This window comes from Rhinolophus sinicus, chromosome X, assembly GCF_036562045.2.
Source record: "Rhinolophus sinicus isolate RSC01 chromosome X, ASM3656204v1, whole genome shotgun sequence".
Taxonomy (NCBI): Eukaryota; Metazoa; Chordata; class Mammalia; order Chiroptera; family Rhinolophidae; genus Rhinolophus; species Rhinolophus sinicus.
Window position 1 is genome coordinate 97,021,942 of NC_133768.1, and position 23,559 is coordinate 97,045,500.

The 23,559-nt window shown below is 39.2% G+C and overlaps 1 protein-coding gene and 1 pseudogene across 2 annotated transcripts in view; one reads left to right on the forward strand and one right to left on the reverse strand.

Moving 5' to 3' along the window:
- Positions 1-23,559, forward strand: part of LOC109437920 (PABIR family member 1) — a 66,142-nt gene that overhangs the window by 16,916 nt on the left and 25,667 nt on the right. For both annotated transcript variants that reach the window (XM_074323863.1, XM_019717444.2), the window contains exon 4: positions 12,639-12,695. In XM_074323863.1, coding sequence (XP_074179964.1) covers positions 12,639-12,695 — 57 coding nt within the window. The remainder of the gene's footprint in view (positions 1-12,638; positions 12,696-23,559) is intronic.
- On the reverse strand, positions 7,278-8,123 carry LOC109437914 (annexin A2; annotated as a pseudogene).

Here is a 23,559-nt window from a genome sequence, read left to right on the forward strand (position 1 = left end):
AGTCCTTTTTAACATTTCCTGTAATACCGGCTTGGTGGTAATAAATTCCTTTAACTTTTTCTTATCTGGGAAGCTCTTTATCTCTCCCTCAATTTTAAATGATAGCCTTGCTGTGTAGAATAGTCTTGGTTTTAGAACCTTGTTTTCCTTCACTTTGAATTTTTCCTGCCACTCCCATTTGGCCTGCAAATTTTCTGTTGAGAAATCAGCTGGCAATCTTATAGGAGCTCCCTTGTTGTCTTTATCTTGCTGCTTTTAGGATTCTCTCTTTATCTTTAACCTTTGACATTTTAACTATGATGTGTCTTGGTGTGGGCCTGTTTAGGTTCATCTTGTTTGGGACTCTCTGCACTTCCTGGGCTTGTATGTCTATTTCCTTCACCAGATTGGGGGAATTTTCAGTCATTATTTCTTCAGACAGGTTCTCAATTCCTTGCTCCCTCTCTTCTCCTTCTGGTACCCCTATGATGCAAATGTTGTTATGCTGGATGTTGTCCCATAGGTCCCTTAAACTATCTTCATTGTTTTTTATTCTTTTTTCTTTTTGTTGTTCCGATTGGGTGAATCCTGCTCCCTTAACCTCTAAATTATTGATTTGATTCTCTGTTTCATCTAATCTGCTGGTTATTCCTTCTAGTGAATTCTTCATTTCAGTTATTGTGTTCTTATTTCTGACTAGTTCTTTTTTATGGTTTCTGTGTCCTTCATTATGCTTGCTATCTCTTTGTTGAAATTCTCACTAAGTTTCTTAATGATTCTTCTAATCAGTGTTTTAAACTTTGTCTCTGGTAGGTTGTTTGCTTCCATTTCATTTAGTTCCACTTCTAGAGGTTTCTCCTTTTCTTTTACTTGAGACATGTTTTTTGTTTGTTTGTTTCCTCATTCTGGCTGCTGCTCGGTGTTTGCTTCTATATACCATGTTTCCCCAAGAGTAAGACCTACCCCGAAAATAAGCCCCTGTTAAGATGCATTTAGTATGTCATTAGGATGTTCCAGAAGAAGACGACGTGACTGTATTTGAATAAATGTAGATTGTTGTACATGAAAACATAAGACATCCCCTGAAAATATGCCCAAATGCATCTTTTGGAGCAAAAATTAATATAAGACCTGGTCTTATTTTGGGGGAAATATGGTATAAGACCTGGTCTTATTTTCGGAGAAGCACGGTATTAGGTAGATCTTCTATGCCTCTCAGTGTTTGCCAGATGGCCTTATGTAGTATGTATCCTGTGTGGTCCAATTGCGCAATCTTCTAATCTCCTGTACTTGTGTTCCAGGAGTGTCCTTTGTGTGTTGTTTGTGTTCTCCTGTTGTAGTTGAGTCTTGATTGCTTTTAGTGCATCAGTGGGTTGGATTGACTCCCAGTTTGACTGTGAGTATTGGCTATGCCCACAGAGTATGAGCTACTGTAAGGGGGCTGACCCCTCAGAGGAGGCTTTGCCCCCATGGGCTCTTGTGCCTTTTGAGACCCCCCGCTTTAGGTGTGCTTCTTGTGGGGCTAACCAGGTAGTGCTGTGGTGTTGTCTGAAGCTGGCCTCTGGGTGTGTTGTTTCTGGTGTCTTCTGGGCAGGGCTCTCGTGCAGGCCAATTTCAGCCTTGCCTGGTACCAGCCCACAGCTACCTGATAGGTGCCTCAAAACTACATATGGTTGGCTGCTGACTGTGCTGGACCTGGAGACATGTGGGGGTGGCCTCTCTGTGTACTGAAGCTGGCTGCCACCAATAGTGGACCTGAAGTAGCTTAGCAAAAACCCCAGGTCCCCCTAGGTCTGTTGCCATCTGCCAGCTGCCCATAAGGCCTTGCCGTTGAAAGAGGCTGCTTAGCTGCATGTACCAGGCTGGTTGACCCAGTGCTGAGAGTGCCCTTGGCGGTGCAGCACTAGCTAGGCAGGGTGTAGTTCAAGAGAGTCATGAGACATGACATGGTTTTTACAAAGTTAATGCAGATTCCATTCTTACACCAACCAGTACCTGGCCTGTGACCACCTTGTACAGTGCCTCGAGGACACTGCAGCCTCAGGCTTGCACATTCCCGACAGCTGCCACCGAGTAGCTGCCATGCAGTTTTTGGGTCATGTATACCACTCAAATCTCCCCGGGCCATTGCAGATTGTCTGGTGCTGTGAAAGTCCTCCATGTCTTGTAGGGCTGGTCCGGCCACCCAGGTGCCCAGAGTGCCGTTGGCAATGCAGCTCTAGGTGGGTGGGGTGGGGTTCCAGGGAGCTAAGTGCTGTGGTTGTTCGTTTCTACAAAGTCAATGCAGTCTTGGCTCCCGCAGCACGGTTGCTGGTCCAATGACCTCCCCACAAAAATGTCCTGAGAACACTTCAGCCAGCCACCGCCTGTCTCAGGCTCACAGCGCAGGTCTTGGGTTACTGCCCACCAGCAAATGTTTCCTGGGCTGCCACAGGCCCTCCACCCACTTTATACAGGCTTCTGCAACCTGTGGGGTTGGGCCAGCAGCCCAGCAGTCAAGAGTTCCTGAGGCGACGTAGCACCAGCTGTGCAGGCGGCAGGGACCCAGGGTGCCACCATGGCAGTGTGCACACCTGGATTCTACCAGACCAATACAGTCCCAGTTTTGGCCCTTTGGGGGAGGACTTAACCCTGAAAAGATGGTGCCCTCCTGTAGGCCACACGTGTGTCAGGCTCCACACAGGGACAATGGCTCCTGTCCCTCCAGCTCCCTCACTGAAACCACATAACTCAGTCCTTCCCCACGTGTCCCTGGGCCTCCTGACCTGCCGCCCCCTCCACCAGAGACCAAGCAAGTACCCACAAGTAAGCGAGGCCATGTGCCGGCTCTACAAGAGGGTGTCTGGGTTTCCAGCCACGTTCTACTCCACCAAGAAGAGCAGACAGGCTCTTCGCTGATTTTCACTGCCAGATGGTGTGGCAACTTTTTTCCCCAGCACAGGACCCCTGGGCTGGGGAGCATGGTATGGGGCTGGGGAGCCCCTCCCTCTTCAGGTGGGACCTCTGTCTCCGAGGTGTGCCTCCCAGACTTCAGCCTGTCTCTGTGGGTTTGGGGTCAGCCTGTTTCACGTCTCTGCCCCTCCTACCAGTCTTGATGTGGCTTCTTTATATCCTTAATTATAGAGGTTCTGTTCAACTAGTCTTCAGATGATTCTTGAGGTTGATTGTTCTGTAAGTTATTTGTAATTTTGGTGTGATCCTGGGATGTCGTAGGCATAGCCTTTACCTAATTCACCATCTTTGACCCATCTCTTGTGGCATTTTTTTTAATGCATAATTTTCCTTAGGAATTCTAGGCTCTTAATTTGCATAGGGTACAATTTAATATAATGCATATTTAAAAGTAACCATCTTATATAATGGATTGTGTTTGGCAAAACTGAAGTCATTTTATCTTTTTTTTTTTCCCCAATTTTTTTTTTTATTAAATTTATTGGGGTGACAATTGTTAGTAAAATTACATAGAAGTTGTGGTATATATACACAATGGAATACTATTCGGCGGTATGAAGTCATTTTATCTTAATTGATGATGGGAATGTCAAGGCTTATTGGCTTAACTTGGTGTAACACATTATGCATATGCTTTTATTTTGTTCAAAGTATCACTTCATTGTCGGTATACACTTGCCTTAGTATAGACATTCTGAGTTATCTACAAGAGTGATATGATAATTAGAATGCTTTTGCCAGAATTAAAAAAAATCCAATCAGAAGCAACTTAAACAATAAGGGTCATTTATCTCAAATAAGTTTTGAAGAAAGGAAGGTTTAGGGTTGTTTAAATCCAGTTGCTCAGTGATGTCATCAGAGTCCCAAGTTCCTCCATCTTACCACTCTACCAACTTCAGCAGCCTCACTAACCTTTGTAGCTAGTGATTAGACCCAGGGTTCAGAATCATGAGTATAGTATGCTCATATATATTACAGATGTTGAGAAGAATGTGTATCAATCTATTAGTAGTAGTTATCTCTGGAGCATGGAATTAGAGGACGAATTTTAATTCTACTGGATGCATTTCTATATCATTTAAATGCTTTTCACAAAGTATCAACAATTCAGATTGTTTCATTTCTAGCTGATCTGTATCACATTACAAAATAGAAACATCTTTTTTGAAAATATACAATTGTTGTTGAGTGATATCATGAACCATACATTTGAGAGTCCTCTCCCATACTGGACTGTCCTTAAAATCAGTGCTGCAGGGACCTAGAGAAGTGAAATTCATAGAGACAGAAAGTAGAATGGTGGCTGCCAGAGGCTGTGGGGAGGGGTGAATAGGGAGTTGTTTAATGAGTATAGAGTTTCAGTTTTGCAAGATGAAAAGAGTTCTGGAGATTAGTTGCACGACAATATGAATATACTTAACACTAATGAACTGTACCCATAAAGATGATTAAGATAGAAATTTTTATATTATAATATTTTACCATAATTTAAAATTTTAAAAATTCGTGCTGCTTTTCATGTATTTCAATGTAATTAAAACAGTGTTTGGAAAAAAAATCAGCGTGACAGAGGGCATTGAAGAACCATCGGTATCATTTAGCATACAAATAAAGATGCCTATTTTCCAAATGTTGTAAAAATCCGTTACCCACAATTATTTTTTTAATTAAGCTCAAATGTTTTCTTCACCATTATCAGGAAATCACTTCACCCCGCTTCTGATGAGCAGAACCCCAAGTTGGCATGCCTATTCCCCCACTTTGACACAGAGGAAGAGATTCCTCTGTTGAATTTGGTGCAGCCATGTCTTTTCTCCATCCCTGCCTCTCCTATTCCAAAAGAAGCGGGAGAGTGTCTCGTCTTCCTGTCAGAAATGGTTGTGCTTTTCTTGAGCAATCTGTTCATTTTAATTTTATGTCTACTAATATTTATCTAATTAGGTTTTGCTTTTCACATTGGCAACTATTATACAAACTCTAAATCCAGTTTGTGGTCCACCCAGTAGTGAGTGTATAATGCATTCCTGGTCCTACTTTATGCTCTGTCCTTCTAGCCTACATTCAATTCATGTTCAGAATCTTCATAAACCACCTTAAATCATTTGAGGAACTACTAGGCAGAAACATGCGTAGACATAGCATACAACTCTTGTTCAGCATTTTCTAAGTGTTTTATGTCCTGTAACTACAGTAAGAAATGGGTTAAAAAATAGCAAACATAATAAAGTTAAGAATTATTTTTAAGGAATTTAATGTGTTTACAATAGTAGTGTTCTGTGGTCTTTTAAATGGAACTAAGCTTGGTCTTTCTTTTTACCTTAATTCCTTCACTGGAGATAACGCTTGGGAATGAGCTTCACTCAGCACCTTCCCCAACCCCTCCAATTTCCCCCTTCACATCCTTCCTTGCTGCTGGGTGGGACTCTTGCTTCCTCCCGAGGACTTTTTTCCCTCCAGAGGGTAAGAGAAAGGCACAATGAGAAAATTACACAAAAAACACCAGTGAAGTTTATTGACATCCCAGGAAACTATTTCTATTTTAATACTTTGTTTCATATAGAAAAATTATCTAACGTAATTCCCTTGCAAACACCACCTGTAGTACTTAAGCTGGGAGAATTCTCTTCCAGAAAAGAATTTTCCACATTATTACTATAAAAGAATCAGCCAAGTCCAATGCTTGATCCATATTTTCTCCAATTTAAAAACTTTCCTGTGGCTTACGATTCTATAGCTTAAATTCAAATCCTACCTTCTGCAGACATTTCACACTATATCCCTGTTGATGTCATCAATTTCAGTCAGGCAATCTTCTCAGGATTTCCTGGATAAAGTTTTCCAATAGGAAATTCTAAGCCTTTGTCTAAAATGAAACCAGTTCCTTCCTTAGATATCAGTTAAAAATAATTTCTTCCAGGAAGTTTTTCATAATTACCTTAGAACAGTTTGCCACACCATGCAATTCTCATATATAAATATAAATATATATATATATATATATATATATATATATATATATATATATATATATAAAACATCATTATAGTATAGTTAAAGTACCGTAGTTTCTGTACATAGAGCATATGTATATATTTAAGTTCAGGTTAGCATGTCTTTTCAATTAAATTATTACTCTTGTAAACCCTTAGTATTTCACATTCTATATTGTAAACTTTCAGGGTATTTGAATGATGATGATATGAACTTCAGTAGCATGAGTTAAGCATATCAAAATTCTGCTTGTTCAAAGGTGTGGGGGGGACAGGGGTGGTTAAAGGAAAACCTCAATTTTTCAGATGTGGTGCATGTCCCTGCACAATTTCTCACTGATCAATGCTAATGAAGGGGAACATGGGAGAGGGGGAATATCCCAAACTGGATAAACCACAATATTTTCTACTTGTTTGGAAAGTAGATTAATCTTTACAGTATGCATTAAGAATTAGCATACAAATCTTTTTTAATTAGTAATAATATCTAACGTTGGAGAGGTACAAGGAAATTGATATTCTCGTACACTGCTGGAAAGTAAATTTGTATAAGCTTTCTGGAGGGCAGTTTGGCAATGTGTATCAACAGCCTTGTGACCCAGAAACTCCAACTCTGAATTTACCCTAAAGAATTCATTAAGGATGTGTGCAACGATTAGCTTAAAGGTTGTTATCACAGCACTATGTATAAAAGCAAGCAAAAATATGGCAACAGTATGAATGCCCAACAACAGGGAATAGGTTAAATGATTGAGCCTTCATTACCTGTGTTTGAATCCCAGTTCTAGCATTTACTAGCTGTATGACCTTGGGCAAGTTGCTTAATTTCCCTGGCCCTCAGTTTTCTAATCTTTAAAATGGAGACAATTAGAATGTCTGTATCGTGGGGTTGTTGTGAGAACTGAGTAAGATATGGCTGGCACATAATGAGTGCTTTTTATTACGGTACATCCATGTAGTATAATGTTTAGCCTTTAAAATGGTGTTGCTGGTGAATTTTGACATGGAAAGATACTTAGAATGTATTAAGTTATTTTTGTTTTGTTTCTAAAGTAAAAATTCAGTTTTTTCATCTGTTTACAACACAGTACACAAAAGGCAATGTGTTTCACATCATAGATTGCACTTCCATAGCCTTGTATTGGTCATTTCTTTGCCTAAAGAGAGACTAGCCAGGAAAGCCAGGCAATGCTTACATAAATAAGTTTGGTGGGGGTGGGGGGTGGACGATGTTAATTTAATATCATCCTCACGGGGATAGGCACATGGGGGCTGTTAGTCTCAAGCTGATTTTCAATGGCCATCAAGCTGGAAGCATCAGAACACTACTTGTGGATGCTCATGCCATCTGAGGTTTCAGGCAGCCCCCACACACGGGCTCGACAGCGCTCTCTGGTAATTGCCCTTGCTGCCTTCCTCGATGGAGTCAGCAAAATACAGGGGCTTGTTCTGAATACACTGGACCAGGTCTCCTTTGACCTCCTTCTTGATCATAAGGGCTGTAGCTCTTGCACATTTCAAATACTTTCTGGAGGCCACACACCCTCTGCTCCTTCATGATGCTGATCCACTTGGAAACATCAGTTCCTTTCCTCTTCGCTCCATCATCATAGAGATCCCAAGCATTCTTGGGTCTGTCAGTTCATAATCAATGACAGAGCCACCTTCTGCTCTTCTGCCCTTTGCAAGGACAACCGTCAGCTTGCGAAAGTCACCAGATGAGTCGAAAACAGTGTCCTCCAGATTAGTCTTGTACATTTCCTGTAGACTGTTAATTTCCTGCAGCTCCTGGTTGTTCCTTGAGCAGATGATCTCAATGAGGGAGTCCTCATCAGTCCCCAGCCCCTTCATGGAGGAGGCTTTCACCTCAGAAGCCTCATACTGAACAGGTGTTTTCAAAAGGCCCCAAATCACCATCTCCAGGTGGCCGGACAAGGCTGACTTCGGAGGTGATGCAAGTTCCTTTTTGGTCCTTCTCTGGTAGGTGGAGGTGATATCCTGTCTCTGTTCATTGCTGTGGCTGGTCATATGTTGATGATGGTAACCTCATTCTCACCTTTAGTCATGATGGCCATTTCAGTGTTCAAAATATCCCACTCAGCATAAAAGTTGGTGTACACTTTGACATCTGCATGCACTTAGGGGTGTAGAGTGGTCACTCTCTAAGCTGAGCTTGCACAGAATTTCATGAACAATGGACATTTTGATAGAAGCTGGTCCTGGAGCTGAGAGCTGTGGACATCTCCAGATGTGGAGCCAGAATGTGTTGTTACTAAAAAAAAAACACAAAAAAAACCCTCCAAACTGCAAAATAATATGTGCAGTAGGATCCAGGTCTGGAAAATAAACAAGATATTTACTATATTCATCTCTGGATGGTGGATGATGCTGTTTTTCTCTCCATTAATTATGTTTTATACTGAGCATGTATTGCTTTATAAAGAGGAAAAAAATAAGTCAGTTTCTGTTGAAAAAAATAAAAGCTCAGGATGAATAGATGGAACACAGAGGACGGGCAGTGAAAATACTTAATACAATACGATAATGATGGATACATGCCATTATACATTTGTCCAAACCCATAGAATGTATAACACCAAGAATGAGCCCCAATGTAAACTATGGACTTTGACTGAGAACGCTGTGTCAGTGTAGGTTCAGTTATTGTAACATTTTACCACTTCTCTTTGGCTTTTGATAGTGGGAGAGGCTATGATTATGTGAGGGCAGGGGAAATCTCTGTACCTTCCACTCAATTTTGCTGTGAAAACACTGCTCTAAAAAATTAAGTCTATTAAAAATTAACAAAAGTAAAAGATCTGATGGGAAAACGATGAAGAATGCTGGGTAGTAGGGAGTGGATACCCTAGTTTTATAAATACCATATATAATCCAAGTTGTTTATAAATTATTAAACATTGAACTCTAGAAGTGTTTGATGATGGTGGTGATAATGGTGGTAGTGGTAGTAATAGTCAGTTACCATTTATTGAGCACATACTATGTGCCAGACACTGTGCTAAGCATATTACATGCATTATCACCATTATCACATTTAACATAAATAGATGCTTCAAAGAGCTGTTACAGTTTTCATAACACTGTTTCAAATAGCAACAAATCATATATCCAATATATCCCTTTTATGTAAGTTTTAAAACTGTTTTTTATTAAAATATAGTTGGCATACAATATTATATTAGTTTCAGGTATACAACATAGTTATTTGACATGTATGAGTATATACCTTACAATGTAATTACCACGATGAGTCTAGTACCCATCTGTCACTCTGCAGTTATTGTGATATTATTGACTATATTCCCTGTACTATACACTACATCCCCATGGCTTATTTATTTTATAACTGGAAGTGTGTGTCTCTTATTCCCCTTCACCCTTTTTTAATGCAAGTTTTATTGAGAAATGTTTCCTGACTTTTGTGAGAAGGGTCAGCTAGTAGCATTATTGATTTACATTAGGAATTTTCTTGAAATATCAACCCTGGAACACAATCAGTACAGTCCAGCCTGAGTTTCTGTCCAGTTGGCAGTCTATAGCTGTCCAACCCCTCCCTCTTTATGCTCACCCACTGGATAGAAATGAACCAGACTCAGAATGGATGCATATGTGAGTATGTCTATGCCAAAGTTAAATAGACAGTGCTGTTAGGTATAATCTGCTCTTCTGTGTATACCAAAGTAGATAATTTTTCCCAAAGTACAAACTTTGACTATGGCATTCAAGGCTTTCCAGCATCTTCACCCTCTCAGCATCAGAGTCTTCTGTACCTCCACAGATGCCCGGCTTTCCACTCACACAGGACTAATCACCCTTCCTAAAATGTGTCAAGCACTCACACTTTTCTGTTGCTTACTCGTATGCTGTCAAAATCCTTGTCCCATAAGGTCCAACTCAAATTCTGCCTTATGCTTTTTTTAATCTGTCTTCCCACCTCCCACCCCCTACACCCGTTCACTTAATCTTTGCTTTTCATTCCCACCCCGCTTTGCCTCCATTTAACACTCATTTCCTTGTCTCTTATATAATATTCGCTTTTATGTCTCGATAGTAAGGTCTCAAATAGTAATAACTATGGATTATTAGGTGTGTTTTTTTTCTTAAATCTTTTATTCCCCTCTGAGCAGAAAAACAGTTCCTTGCACATAATAAGGGCTCAATTAATATTGAAAAACTTGAGTTAGCCCTATTTTTTCTGGTATGAATTGTTATAATGAAGTAATTGTCACTAATTATGAAATATAATTTATATGTAATGAATTTTCAGTTACCCACATAAGAATATTCTATTGTTGCTCTTACAACCTTGGCTGTTTTCTCCATCTTCTAGCTAATGATTAGAAAAAACAAACTGATTTTAACACTTTCTTCAGCAAAATATAATTAGTGAGGTAATATGCTCCTTTAAAAGTCATATGGGGGCCCGGCCCGGTGGCTCAGGTGGTTGGAGCCCATACTAACTCCGAAGGCTGCCAGTTCGATTCCCGCAAGGGATGGTGGGCTGCACCCCCTGCAACTAGCAATGACAACTGGACCTGGAGCTGAGCTGCGCCCTCCACAACTAAGACTGAAAGGACAACAGCTTGACTTGGAAAAAAGTCCTGGAAGTACACACTGTTCCCCAAAAAGTCCTGTTCCCCTTCCCCAATAAAATCTTTTTTTAAAAAGTCATATGATGTATTATAGAAATGTACACTTGAAACCTATGTAATTTTAGGAACCATTGTCACCCTAATAAATTTAATTTAAAAAAAGAAGAAACATTTAAAAAGTCGTATGATACATTTTAAAATCTAATGAAAATTCATACAATCTATTCATAAAAAGATGTATTTGTTTAACGCATTTTTTTGAGCACTCATCTTCTCCGCACCCACCAGCTCGCTCCTCTTACTGCCTTTCTTGACCACCATCCACCTAGAGGTTTCAGCTAGAAACCTCAGGCCAACCTTTAGCTCTTTCCACTCTTTCTGATCATTTCTCCAGTCTGCCTCCTCTTCATCCTTCCCTTTTTCATTCAGACCCTCACCATCTCTCACCTAGCCAGTGACCCTGCTTCTAGCCCCTCTTCCCTCCACCTTCAATTTGTTCTGCGTATGCTGCTAGGATTGTCTTTCTAAAACAGATATGATCTTGTTTAAAATACCTTTGAGGTTTAAGAACTCAGAGGGACCTATGCTTTAGGTTTTCTATTGGGTTCAAAGGCTAAAGTCCAAAGTCCACAAAATGGTTTCAGCCAAATTTCCCCAAATTTGCTTCTGTCATGCCCTGTCATGTACCAAGTTTCAGCCACCCTGAACCTCTCTGTTCCCCAAGCATACCTCTCTGCTTGAGCATCTCTTTCCACTCCCTGAAATACCCTCCCTATTCTTCTCTATCTACTGAATTCCTACCCTCTTCTGTGAAGCCTTCTCCAAGACCCTAGGCAGAGTTCTCTGTCCTTTGAACTTTCACAAATCATAACTTGTTCTGGCACTTACCTGTGACCTAGTTACCATACCTAGACTTTGAATTTCTCAAGGACAGGAAAATGTCTTATGTCTCTTTGGATCCTCAGGGCCTAGCACAGTACTTGAGCATATCGTAGGTGCTCATTAAATATTTTTCAATACACAACTCAGTGTGCTCTTAAGATATAATGTGCAAGTAACATATGGTTAATTCGTTATCTGGCATTTCAAGAACCAACCAGAATACAAATAGAATGGATAAATGAATTCTAAAGGTAATTTTCAAGCCTTATTTTCTCAATTAGTTTTAACTCCCTCCATTCTTTCATTTCCCTCTTGTATGGGTCCTCATAAACCTTGAGAAAAGACTGAAAAGGAGAAAGTAGCCCTGAAAAAGAGAAAGTGCCTAGACAACAAGCATCTGAGCAAACAAGAGTAAAATAGACTGAACTACTTGAAAGTGATTGCCTTAACTCACTCCATGTATGAAAGTTTGGTTTCCCCAACTAGATTCCAAGATAAGAGTTATTGATGGAGATATTTTGTTTATATTTCTTTTGTATACTTGGCAAGTTAGCTGCTGATTTATGACTGTTCCAGCTTTTTCTGGATAATGCCTATCATTAAGCTTTACTAAAGGGCTAAAACTGGGAAGAAAAAAATAGATGATTTCAAGATCTAGTGCCTTGGGAAAGGAAAGGTAGAGATCAACAAAATGCTCTATCTTCTGTCCCATATTTCTTATGTTAACAGTTATTTTATTCTGTTCTGATACACACACACACACACACACACACACACACACACACAGTGCCAAAAAAATGTGTACACATTTTAAGAAAGGAAAAATTTTGTTAAAATTACACTGATGGTAACCACTTTGAGCACCTCTTGTAATTGCAGAAGTCAAACGTGACTTGTATTCGTCTTTTGTTATGGGTATGTATTAAGTATTAGAATTTTAATAGTTTTTTCCTTTCTTAAAATGTGTATACATTTTTTTTGGCACCGTGTGTGTGTGTGTGTGTGTGTGTGTGTGTGTGTGTAGAGAGAGACTTCATTAGTACAATTTTCTGTCAAGATTCAACTGTGTTTTTAATTTTTTAAATGTTAAACTTAACTAATATTGTTGCTAGCATGCATTAAGCATTTAAGAAATATTTAGATAATTCACCATTGCCTTAATTAATGTTAGAAATAATCCAAAACATTAAAACAAGCTTGACTTTTATATTTTCAATTTCAGTTTTTGCCACCTTCTCCCACTTGTACTTCTATCAGTCGCCTTCATCAAATCAAACAGGTAAGAAGACTTTCAACACTGGCAGCTGTTCGTTTAGAAAAGTTAATTTTATTTTTCTTTTAAAAAATACCTATGGTTCAGTAATTCTAAGTGAGGTCACATGTGTTTACGTTTTTAATTCCAGGAATGGTTTCTCTTAAAAACAAAAAACAACTGAAAAGTCCTAATTTTATTTGGTTTATTAACTATTTTAATAAATTGAAATTTCCACAAAGACTGTGTACTCTTCTACATTAAATCTAGCTTCTTTCAGCATTATCAAAGAAAAAGAATGCTGTATATAAAAATTAATTTTTTTGCTTCATAATTATCATGATTTTCTTGAAACTAGCAGATGAAGAATTTTTTTTGACAGATAAAATGGCCTTTATGCTATCATGTTTTGTTCACTTCTTAGTGACCTGAGTTCAGAAACACATTGTACTTTACTGGCTTGTGTTTTGTGCATGTGTGTGCGTGAATGCATGCATGTGTGTAGGTGTTTAATAGCAAAAGCCTAACATAGAATTAAATCTTTTAATTATCCAAAGATTAGCTACAGAATTCTAAAGATCAAATCACCGTACTACCATAGGTAAGATTTTTTTTTTTACCCAACTACAAGCAGAGTTTTGTTCAAGGGGGGCTTAACTGTTACGAAGCACTTATTTATTATTCACTTACTACTGTAGTAGGTACTGTACATCTGTGACCTCATTTGATCTCACAACTAACTTACAAGGTCAGAAACTAAAGATGGGAGAGATTTAGTAATTTACCCAATGCCCAGAGTTAGTAAGAGTCAAAACCAAGATTTACCCAAATTACAGGATTCTTTTCCAGCTACCCTTTCCCTGTTTCAGTGGCACGAAACCCGTAGAATCTTGTGACCGTAGTTTTCGGTACGCGACTCCTGCTTCCCTGCTTCTTTTGTCTCTCTCCCTCTCACCCCATGGCTTCCCTAAGGCCCAGCTCATGCACTAGCAAGAAAATATGGTAAAGAGTATTTTACCTTTTAGTAGATAAAACATTCTTTTACTGTTTGTCATTGTGAGTATGTAACTATTTAGAAATTCTTAATGAAAGGACCTAAAACTAGTAGGTAAGGTTACCTCTGGTTTATCTGTGCACTTTGGTGTGTGTTGTTTTTTTTCTGCTTCCCCTAAATTAGACCATTTTTTGAAAATTGATTACATGTTGCTATGTGATTATAAAACTTGAAATCAAGGTTAATTTAACTGGTTAGTAATATAAATTGTAAAGCAATTTATTTCCATAGTGACAGAATATATATTGTAAACATTTAAAATGAAAAACAAGTAGAAAATAAATGGGAAAATAGAAATAACATTACTACAGATTGAATGGAGAATTAAGATTTACTTTCAGCAGTATAACGGTCTCATAGGTATCTTAAGTTGCATATTTCGTTACATGCGTTCTTTATCATGACTTCTTTTAGCTATTGAACTTAACCTTTTAAGTACAAAACAAATGTCTGGTTTTCACCTCATTACATTTCACTCTTATAACATTAATAAAGGCACTTATTTCACTTTATTTTATTTTTCAGTAAAATAGGAGAAATAATAGTAGCTACCTCATAGGATCATTGTGAGGATGAAAGGAATTAATATATGCACAATGCCTGGCACACTGCATTAAAAAATGTTTAAAGACACAAAATAGAACCTCTATGTACTCAACCTCCAGATTTACCTATTTTCTACATTTTATACATCAGTTTTAATCTATCCCCTTCTACTTTGGGGGAAGGAGGATACTTTAAAATAAATCCCTGATATCTTTTTACCCGTAAACACTCGGTATGAATCTCTGAGGACTTTTTTTTAACATAATCACAATGTCATCAATACATCTAACAAAATTAAGTTATTCCTTAGTATTATTTAATAAACTGTTTCTATTAAATTTTACCTGATTCTCAAAAATACCCTTTTTTTGGCATTCAAACGTGTTCCAACAATGATCTCTTAGGTCTCTTTTGTTTAAAACAGCCTTTTCCTCTTGTTTTTGTTCTATATCACTCATTTATTGAAGAAACCAAGCTTTCTGTCCTGCAGAATCCCTTCATTCTGATTCTGCTTCCATGTGGTATTATTGAATATGTTCTTTTATTCCCTGTATTTCCTATAAACTGATTTGATTAAATTTGCTTTTATTTTTAAATAAGCACACTGCCCCAAGTCAATATTAGATTCTGGGTCAACATTTAAGTAAGTGTATGGTTTAAGTTACCCTTCCTGGTAGGCAATTAATGGACAATTTCTTCCTGACTATGGTTGTTAGCTGTTTTCTAGGTATCGAAGAGCTTGAGAACATCAAGCTAGAATTTTTTAAAAATTTTTTTATAAATTAATTTTTTTGGTGTGACAATGGTTAGTAAAATTACATAGGTTTCAAGTGTGCATTTCTGTAATACATCATCTATATATCACATTGTGTGCTCACCACCCAGAGTCAGTCCTCCTTCATCAAGCTGGAACTTAATTTACTTTTTTTCCTCAGCTTTATTGAGATACAATTGACATATAACATTGTGTAAGTTTAAGGTGTACAATATAATAATATGATATATGTATATATTGTGAAATGCTTAGCAAGGAAGTTAATTTTCTAAACATATACTAATTACTACCTATTCAGGAATTATTATTTTAAGTAGTTTTCCTTTCCTAATAACAACTGAGCTGTATTTCAAGAAGATTGAGAAGGGACGTCATCAAAATGGCATGTGAGGTGAGCCTCTGTAAAGCTCCCCTGGAATTTACAACTAACTGAACAACAATAACTCCACAAAGGACTCCCTGCACAGCAGACAGACAAGACGAAGAGGCCCATTACTGAATTCACCTAAAGGTGGGCGAATTGCGTGGGTGGGGGGAGGAGGGAAGGGAGAAGTGCGGAGACGGAGCCACGCAGTCGCAGGACAGAGACCTAGCTCAGTGCTCCGAGCTCGCTGCATCCTGGAACTACAGCAGCTGTGGGAGAGGGAAGAACTCGGACTGCTAGGGCTCCGCTTATGGCCCACAGGGCTGAGGGGACAGCATATAACACGACTGAACCCAACGCTCACGGCAGAGACCTCGGAGAAAAGACTGAGGGAAGAAGGCTGAAAACGGTGGTTTAAGCCCTCATTGCTGAGCAGAGAACAGAAGCCTTAGGCACTGAGACTAGCCCGCCCCTCCCTAACCTCCCAGAGCTCGCCCCGGCCCCACCTGCCGGTTGCTAGAAGCAGAAGAGTAGCAGTGTCAGATCAAAAGAACAGAATATTGGCTATTCTGAGAACTGTGGACCGCAGACACAGATTGGCAGCCCAAATATTTCCAGCAAAGGGGAGGGAGCTGTGGAAGCAGGACCGGCTGAGGTGGTGATCTGGGCCACCTCTCACAACTCACCCTGCCCGTGGCCCCACCTATCTGGGCAGACCCCTGCAGGAGTAAACAGAACTGCTGAAACATGCATACGGGCTCTGAATCTGGTGCAGGAAGAGCTTTGGAACTTCTAAAGCTCTCCGCATACCCACACGGACACTGCACCCTGTAACCCAGGCGAACTATTAACAGAGGAGAAGCCCGTCTACCAGGGAATCCCCCCATTGGGTGAGAAGCTGGAATACTGCAGAGGAAACATAACACTACCATTTGAGAGAGAATCAAAAGGCTGCAGTCAGAGAGAAAATAAAACATTCTACCAACAAGTACTGGAAAACAAAAGAAAGACCTCTTCCTATCAAACAGTTGCAGAAGCCACTCCTGTACATGTCTAAGAAAGGAAATAATAAATCAGTAATTGCCATGAAAAACCAAGGCAACAAGAAAGCTCAGAAAAAAAATGAAAAGTCTCCAGAAAAGGAACTTAAAGATATGGAAATATGGGACTTAAATGACAGAGAATTCAAGATTGCAGTTCTGAAAAATCTCAACGAGATGCAAGAAAACGCAGAAAGGCAGTTTAATGAACTCAGAAACACAATCAAAGAAAAACATGAGCATTTAACGAAAAAGATTGAAATTTTTTAAAAGAACCAAATAGAATTTCTGCAGATTAACAACTCAATACAAGAAATGAAGAATGAAATAACCAGCTTACGTAGTACAGTTGACCAGATGGAGGAAAGAATCAGTGACATCGAAGATAGAAACCTGGAAATGACACGGATGGAAGAAGAAAGAGACTTGAGTCTTAAAAGAAATGAAAGAACGCTACAAGTCTTTCTGACACCATCAGAAAGAGCAATATAAGACTAATGGGCATACCACAAGGAGAAGAAAGAGAGAAGGGAACAGAGAATATGTTCAAATAAATTGTTGATGAGAACTTCCCAAACTTGTGGACAGAACTGGATCCTAGAATCCAAGAAGCAAATAGAACACCTAATTACCTCAATCTCAACAGGCCTTCTCCAAGGCACATTATATTGAAGCTGCCTAAAATCAACGACAAAGAAAGAATCCTCAAGGCAACCAGGGAAAAGTAGACGGGAACCTAACAAGGAAAGCCCATTAGATTATTATGAGATTTTTCAGCAGAAACCCTACAAGCCAGGAGGGAGTGGAACCAAATATTCAAACCACTGAAAGAGAGAAATTATGATCCAAGAATAATATATCCAGCAAAGATATCCTTTACATATGAAGGAGGCATAAAGACCTTTCCAGACATACAGAAGCTGAGGGAATTTTGTAACACACGACCTGCACTATAAGAAATACTAAAGGAGGCTATTCGACCACCATCAACAGGGACAATTTGTGGCAACTGAAACATAAAAAGGGGGAGAGTAACGGCCTGACCGGAACATGGCAATTGAGAAAGTAAGCGTGCTGAAGAAAATGGAATACTCTAAATACCAAACTTTCTTTTTTTTCTTTTTAATTTTATTTTATTAAATTTATTGGGGTGACAATTGTGAGTAAAATTACATAGATTTCAGGTGTACAATTCTGTATTACATCATCTATAAATTCCATTGTGTGTTCATCACCCAGAGTCAGTTCTCCTTCCATCACCATATATTCGATCCCCCTTACCCTCATCTCCCACCCCCCACCCCCCGCACCCCTTACCCTCTGGCAACCACTAAACTATTGTCTGTGTCTGTGAGTTTCTGTTTCTCATTTGTTTGTCTTGTTCTTTTGTTGTTTTTGGTTTATATACCACATATCAGTGAAATCACATGGTTCTCTGCTTTTTCTGTCTGACTTGTTTCGCTCAGCATTACTCTCTCAAGATCCATCCATGTTGTCACAAATGTTCCTATATCATCTTTTCTTACTGCCTAATAGTATTCCATTGTGTATATATACCACAACTTCTTTATCCATTCATCTATCGAAGGACATTTTGGTTGTTTCCATGTCTTGGCCACCATAAACAAAGCTGCAATGAACATTGGAGCACACGTGTCTTTATCTCTAAATGTTTTCAGATTTTTTGGGTAGATACCCAGGAGAGGGATTGCTGGGTCATATGGCAATTCTATTTGTAATTCTTTGAGGAACCTCCACACTGCCTTCCATAACGGCTGCACCAGTCTGCATTCCCACCAACAGTGTATGAGGGTTCCTTTTTCTCCACAGCCTCTCCAACATTTGTTACTATTTGTCTTGTTGATGATAGCCATTCTGACTGGGGTGAGGTGATATCTCATTGTGGTTTTGATTTGCATTTCTCTGATGATTAGTGATGTTGAGCATTTTTTCATATGTCTATTTGCCATTTGTATGTCCTCTTTGGAGAAATGTCTCTTCAAGTCCTCTGCCCATTTTTCAATTGGGTTGTTTGTTTTTTTGTTGTTGAGTTGCATGAGTTCCTTGTATATTCTGGATACTAGCCCTTATCGGAGGCACTGTTTGCAAAAATCTTCTCCCATTCAGTTGGTGGCCTCTTTATTTTGTCAATGGTTTCTTTTGCTGTGCAGAAGCTTTTAAGTTTCATATAGTCCCATTCGTTTATTTTAGCTTTTACTTCCATTGCCTTTGGAGTCAAGTTCATAAAATGCTCTTTGAACCCAAGGTCCATAAGTTTAGTACCTATGTTTTCTTCTATGCAGTTTATTGTGTCAGGTCTTATGCTTAAGTCTTTGATCCATTTTGAATTAACTTTGGTACATGGTGACAAATAGCAGTCCAGTTTCATTCTTTTGCACGTGGCTATCCAATTCTCCCAGCACCATTTATTGAAGAGGCTGTCTTTGCTCCATTGTATGTTTTTAGCTTCTTTGTCAAAAATTATCTGTCCATATTTATGTGATTTTATTTCTGGGTTCTCAATTCTATTCCATTGGTCTATGTGTCTGTTTTTCTGCCAATACCATGCTGTTTTGATTATTGTAGCCCTGTAGTACAAGCCAAAGTCAGGAAGTGTGATACCTCCATTATTGTTCTTTTTCCTTAAGATTGCTTTGGCTATTCGGGGTCTTTTGTGGTTCCAAACAAATCTGATGATTTTTTGTTCTATTTCTTTAAAATATGCCATTGGGATTTTGATGGGGATTGCATTGAATCTGTATATTGCTTTGGGTAATATGGCCATTTTAACTATGTTGATTCTTCCAATCCATGAGCACGGAATGTCTTTCCATTTCTTTGTGTCTTCTTCAATTTCTTTCAAAAATGTCTTATAGTTTTCAGCATATAGGTCTTTCACATCCTTGGTTAAGTTTATTCCTAGGTATTTTATTCTTTTTGCTGCAATTGCAAAAGGAATTGTTTTTTGTATTTCTTTTCTGAGATTTCATTGTTAGTATATAGGAAGGCAATGGACTTTTGTGCGTTGATTTTGTAGCCGCAACTTTACTGTATTCGTTGATTGTTTCTAATAGCTTTTTGGTGGAGTCTTTAGGGTTTTCTATATATAGCATCATGTCATCTGCAAAGAGTGATAATTTAACTTCTTCATTCCCAATTTGGATGCCTTTTATTTCTTTCTCTTGCCTGATTGTTCTGGCAAGGACTTCCAACACTATGTTGAAAAGCAGAGGTGATAGGGGACATCCCTGTCGTGTTCCTGAACGTAGAGCAAAGGGCTTCAGTTTTTCTCCATTAATTATGAGATTAGCAGAGGGCTTGTCATATATGGCCTTTATTATGTTAAGGTATTTTCCTTCTATACCCATTTTATTAAGTGTTTTAATCATAAATGGATGTTGTATCTTGTCAAATGCTTTTTCTGCATCAATTGATATAATCATATGATTTTTGTCCTTTATTTTGTTTATGTGATGTATCACATTGATGGATTTGCGTATGTTGAACCATCCTTGTGCTCCGGGGATGAACCCCACTTGGTCGTGATGAATAATCTTTTTAATGCATTGTTGTATTCGATTTGGTAGAATTTTATTTAGGATTTTTGCATCGGTATTCATCAGAGATATTGGTCTGTAGTTTTCTTATTTTGTGCTTTCCTTACCAGGTTTTGGTATCATGGTAATGTTGGCCTCATAGAATGAGTTAGGGAGTACTGTCTCTTCTTCAGTTTTTTGGAAGAGTTTGTGCAAGATTGGTATTAGATCCTCTTTGAAGGTTTGGTAGAATTCACTAGTGAAGCCATCTGGTCCCAGACTTTTGCTTTTGGGAAGGTTTTGGATGACTGATTCAATTTCGTTACTGGTGATCGGTCTGCTTAGATTCTCCAGTTCTTCATAGTTCAGCCTTGGAAGGCTATATGTTTCTAAGAACTTGTCCATTTCTTCTGAGTTGTAGAATTTGGTGGCATATAGTCCTTCATAGTATTCTTGGATGATCCTTTGTATTTCTGTGGCGCCCGTGATAACTTCCCCTTTTACGTTTCTGATTTTGTTAATCAGTGTCTTCTCTCTTTTTATCTTAGTAAGTCTAGCCAAGGGTTTGTCAATTTTGTTAATCTTTTCAAAGAACCAGCTCTTTATCACATTAATTTTTTCTATTGTCTTTTTGTTCTCTATTTCATTTAGTTCTGCTCTAATTTTTGTTATTTCCTTTCTTCTGTTGACCTTCGGTTTTACTTGTTCTTCTTTTTCTAGTTCTTTAAGGTGTAACATGAGGTTATTTATTTGGGAGTTTTCTTGTTTCTTGAGATAGGCCTGTAATGAGATAAATTTCCCTCTTAAAACTGCTTTCGCTTTTTAGGGAGATTTAGGGAGATTATTGATATGTGAGGATTTCCTGTCATTCTATCTTTAGTTTCTGGTAAGGCTGTGTCTCCATTGTTTCTTTGCCTTTTTGTTGTTGTCTATTATTTCTGTGTGGTGGTATTCTATGATGTTTCCCTCTGTTTCTTCTTTTATTTCAGTATATATTTCAGTTTGGATTTTTTTTTTTGAGTGGTTACCCTTAAGTTTATGTAAAATAAAGTTTGATATTTAGAGTATTCCATTTTCTTCAGCACGCTTACTTTCTTCATTCCCATATTCCGGTTCAGGCCTTTACTCTCCCCCTTTTTGAGTTTTGGTTGCCACAAATTGTCCCTGTTGATGGTGGTCGAATAGCCTCCTTTAGTATTTCTTGTAGTGCAGGTCGTGTATTAGAAAATTCCCTCAGCTTCTGTATGTCTGGAAAGGTCTTTATTCCTCCTTCATATCTAAAGGATATCTTTGCTGGATATATTATTCTTGGCTCATGATTTCTCTCTTTCAATAGTTTGAATATTTGGTTCCATTCCCTCCTGGCTTGTAGAGTTTCTGCTGAAAAATCTGATGATAATCTAATGGGCTTTCCTTTGTAAGTTACCGTCTTCTTTTCCCTGGCTGCCTTGAGGATTCTTTCTTTGTCGTTGATTTTAGACAGCTTCAATACAATGTGCCTTGGAGAAGGCCTGTTGGGATTGAGGTAACTAGGTGTTCTATTTGCTTCTTGGATTCGAGGGTCCAGTTCTGTCCACAAATTTGGGAAGTTCTCATCGACAATTTGTTTGAATATATTCTCTGTTCCTTCTCTCTTTCTTCTCCTTCTGGTATGCCCATTATTCTTATATTGCTCTGTCTGATGGAGTCAGAAAGTTCTTGTAGAGTTCTTTCATTTCTTTTAAGTCTCAAGTCTCTTTCTTCTTCCATCCGTGTCATTTCCAGGTTTCTATCTTCGATGTCACTGATTCTTTCCTCCATCTGGTCAACTCTACTACCTAAGCTGGTTATTTCATTCTTAATTTCTTCTATTGAGTTCTTAATCTCCAGAAATTCTATTTGGTTCTTTTTAAGATTTCAATCTCTTCGTAAAATGCTCATGCTGTTCTTGATTGAGTTTCTGAGTTCATTTAACTGCCTATCTGTGTTTTCTTGTATCTCGTTGAGTTTTTTCAGAACTGCAATCTTGAATTCTCTGTCATTTAAGTCACATATTTCTGTATCTTTAAGTGCCTTCTCTGGAGATTTTTCACTTTCTTTCTGAGCTATCTTGTTGCCTTGGTTATTCATGGCGATTACTGGTTTACTATTTCTCTTCCTAGACATCTACAGGAGTGACTTCTGCAACAGGTTGATAGAAAACGGTCTTTCTTTTGTTTGCCAGTACTTGTTGGTAGAATGTTTTATTATTTCTCCAACTGCAACTTATTTTTCTTCTCCCACACGGTAGTGCTATGTTTTCTCTGCACTATTCCAACTTCTCACACAATGGGGGGATTCCCTGGGAGACGGGCTTCTCCTCTGTTAATAGTTCGTCTAGGTCACAGGGCGCAGTGTTCCGGTGGGTATGCGGAGAGCTTTTGATGTTCCAAAGCTCTTCCAGCTCCTGATTCAGAGCCCGTATGTTTCAGCAGTTCTGTTTACTCCTGCAGGGATCCGCCCAGATAGGTGGGGTAAGGGGCGGGGTGAGCTGTGAGAGGTGGCCCAGAGCAATGGCAGCGACCACCACCACAGCCGGTCCTGCTTCCACAGCTCTCTACCCTTTGCCGAAACTAGTTGGGCTGGGAAATTGTGTCTGTGGGCCACAGCTCTCAAATATATCAAATTTTCTGTTGTTTTGATCTGACACTGCTACTGTTATCGCTTCTAGAACCGGGCAGGTGGGGGCGGGGCGAGCTCTGGGAGGGGAGGGAGGGGGCGGCTAGTCTCAGTGCCTAAGGCTCCTTTCTCTGCTTGGCAGTGCGGGCTTAAACCGCCGTTTTCAGCCTTTTTCCCTCAGTCTTTTCTCCGAGGTCTCTGCCGTGAGCATTGGGTTCAGCCGTGTTATATGCTGTCCCCTCAGCCCTGTGGGCCATAAGCGGAGCCCTAGCAGTCCGAGTTCTTCCCTCTCCCGCAGCTGCAGTAGTTTCGGGAAGCAGCGAGCTCGGAGCACTGAGCTAGGTCTGCGTCCTGCGCCCACGCGGCTCCGTCTCCGCGCACTTCTCCGTTTCCTCCTCCCTCCATTCACGCGAATCTCCCACCTGTAGGTGATTTCAGTCAGTAGTGGGCCTCTTCGTCTTGCCTGTCTGCTGTGCAGGGAGTCCTTCGTGGAGTTTTTGTTGTTCGATTCTTTGTAAATTCCAGGGGAGCTTTACAGAGGCTCACCTCAGTCCGCCATTTTTCCGGAAGTCTCCTAAACTTTCTTTTATGTAACTTAAGGGTAAACACTCAAAAACAATCCAGAACTGAAATATATACTGTAATAAAAGAAGAAACAGAGGGAAACATCACAAAATACCACCCCACAGAAATAATAGACAACAACAAAAAGGCAAAGAAACAATGGAGACACAGCCTTGCCAGAAAAATAAAGATGGAATGATAGGAAATCCTCACGTATCAATAATCTCCCTAAATGTAAATGGACTGAACTCACCAATAAAAAGGCACAGAGTAGCAGATTGGATCAAAAAACTAAACCCAACCATATACTGTCTCCAAGAGAAACATCTCAGCTACAAGGACAAGCATAGACTCAAAGTGAAAGGGTGGAAATTG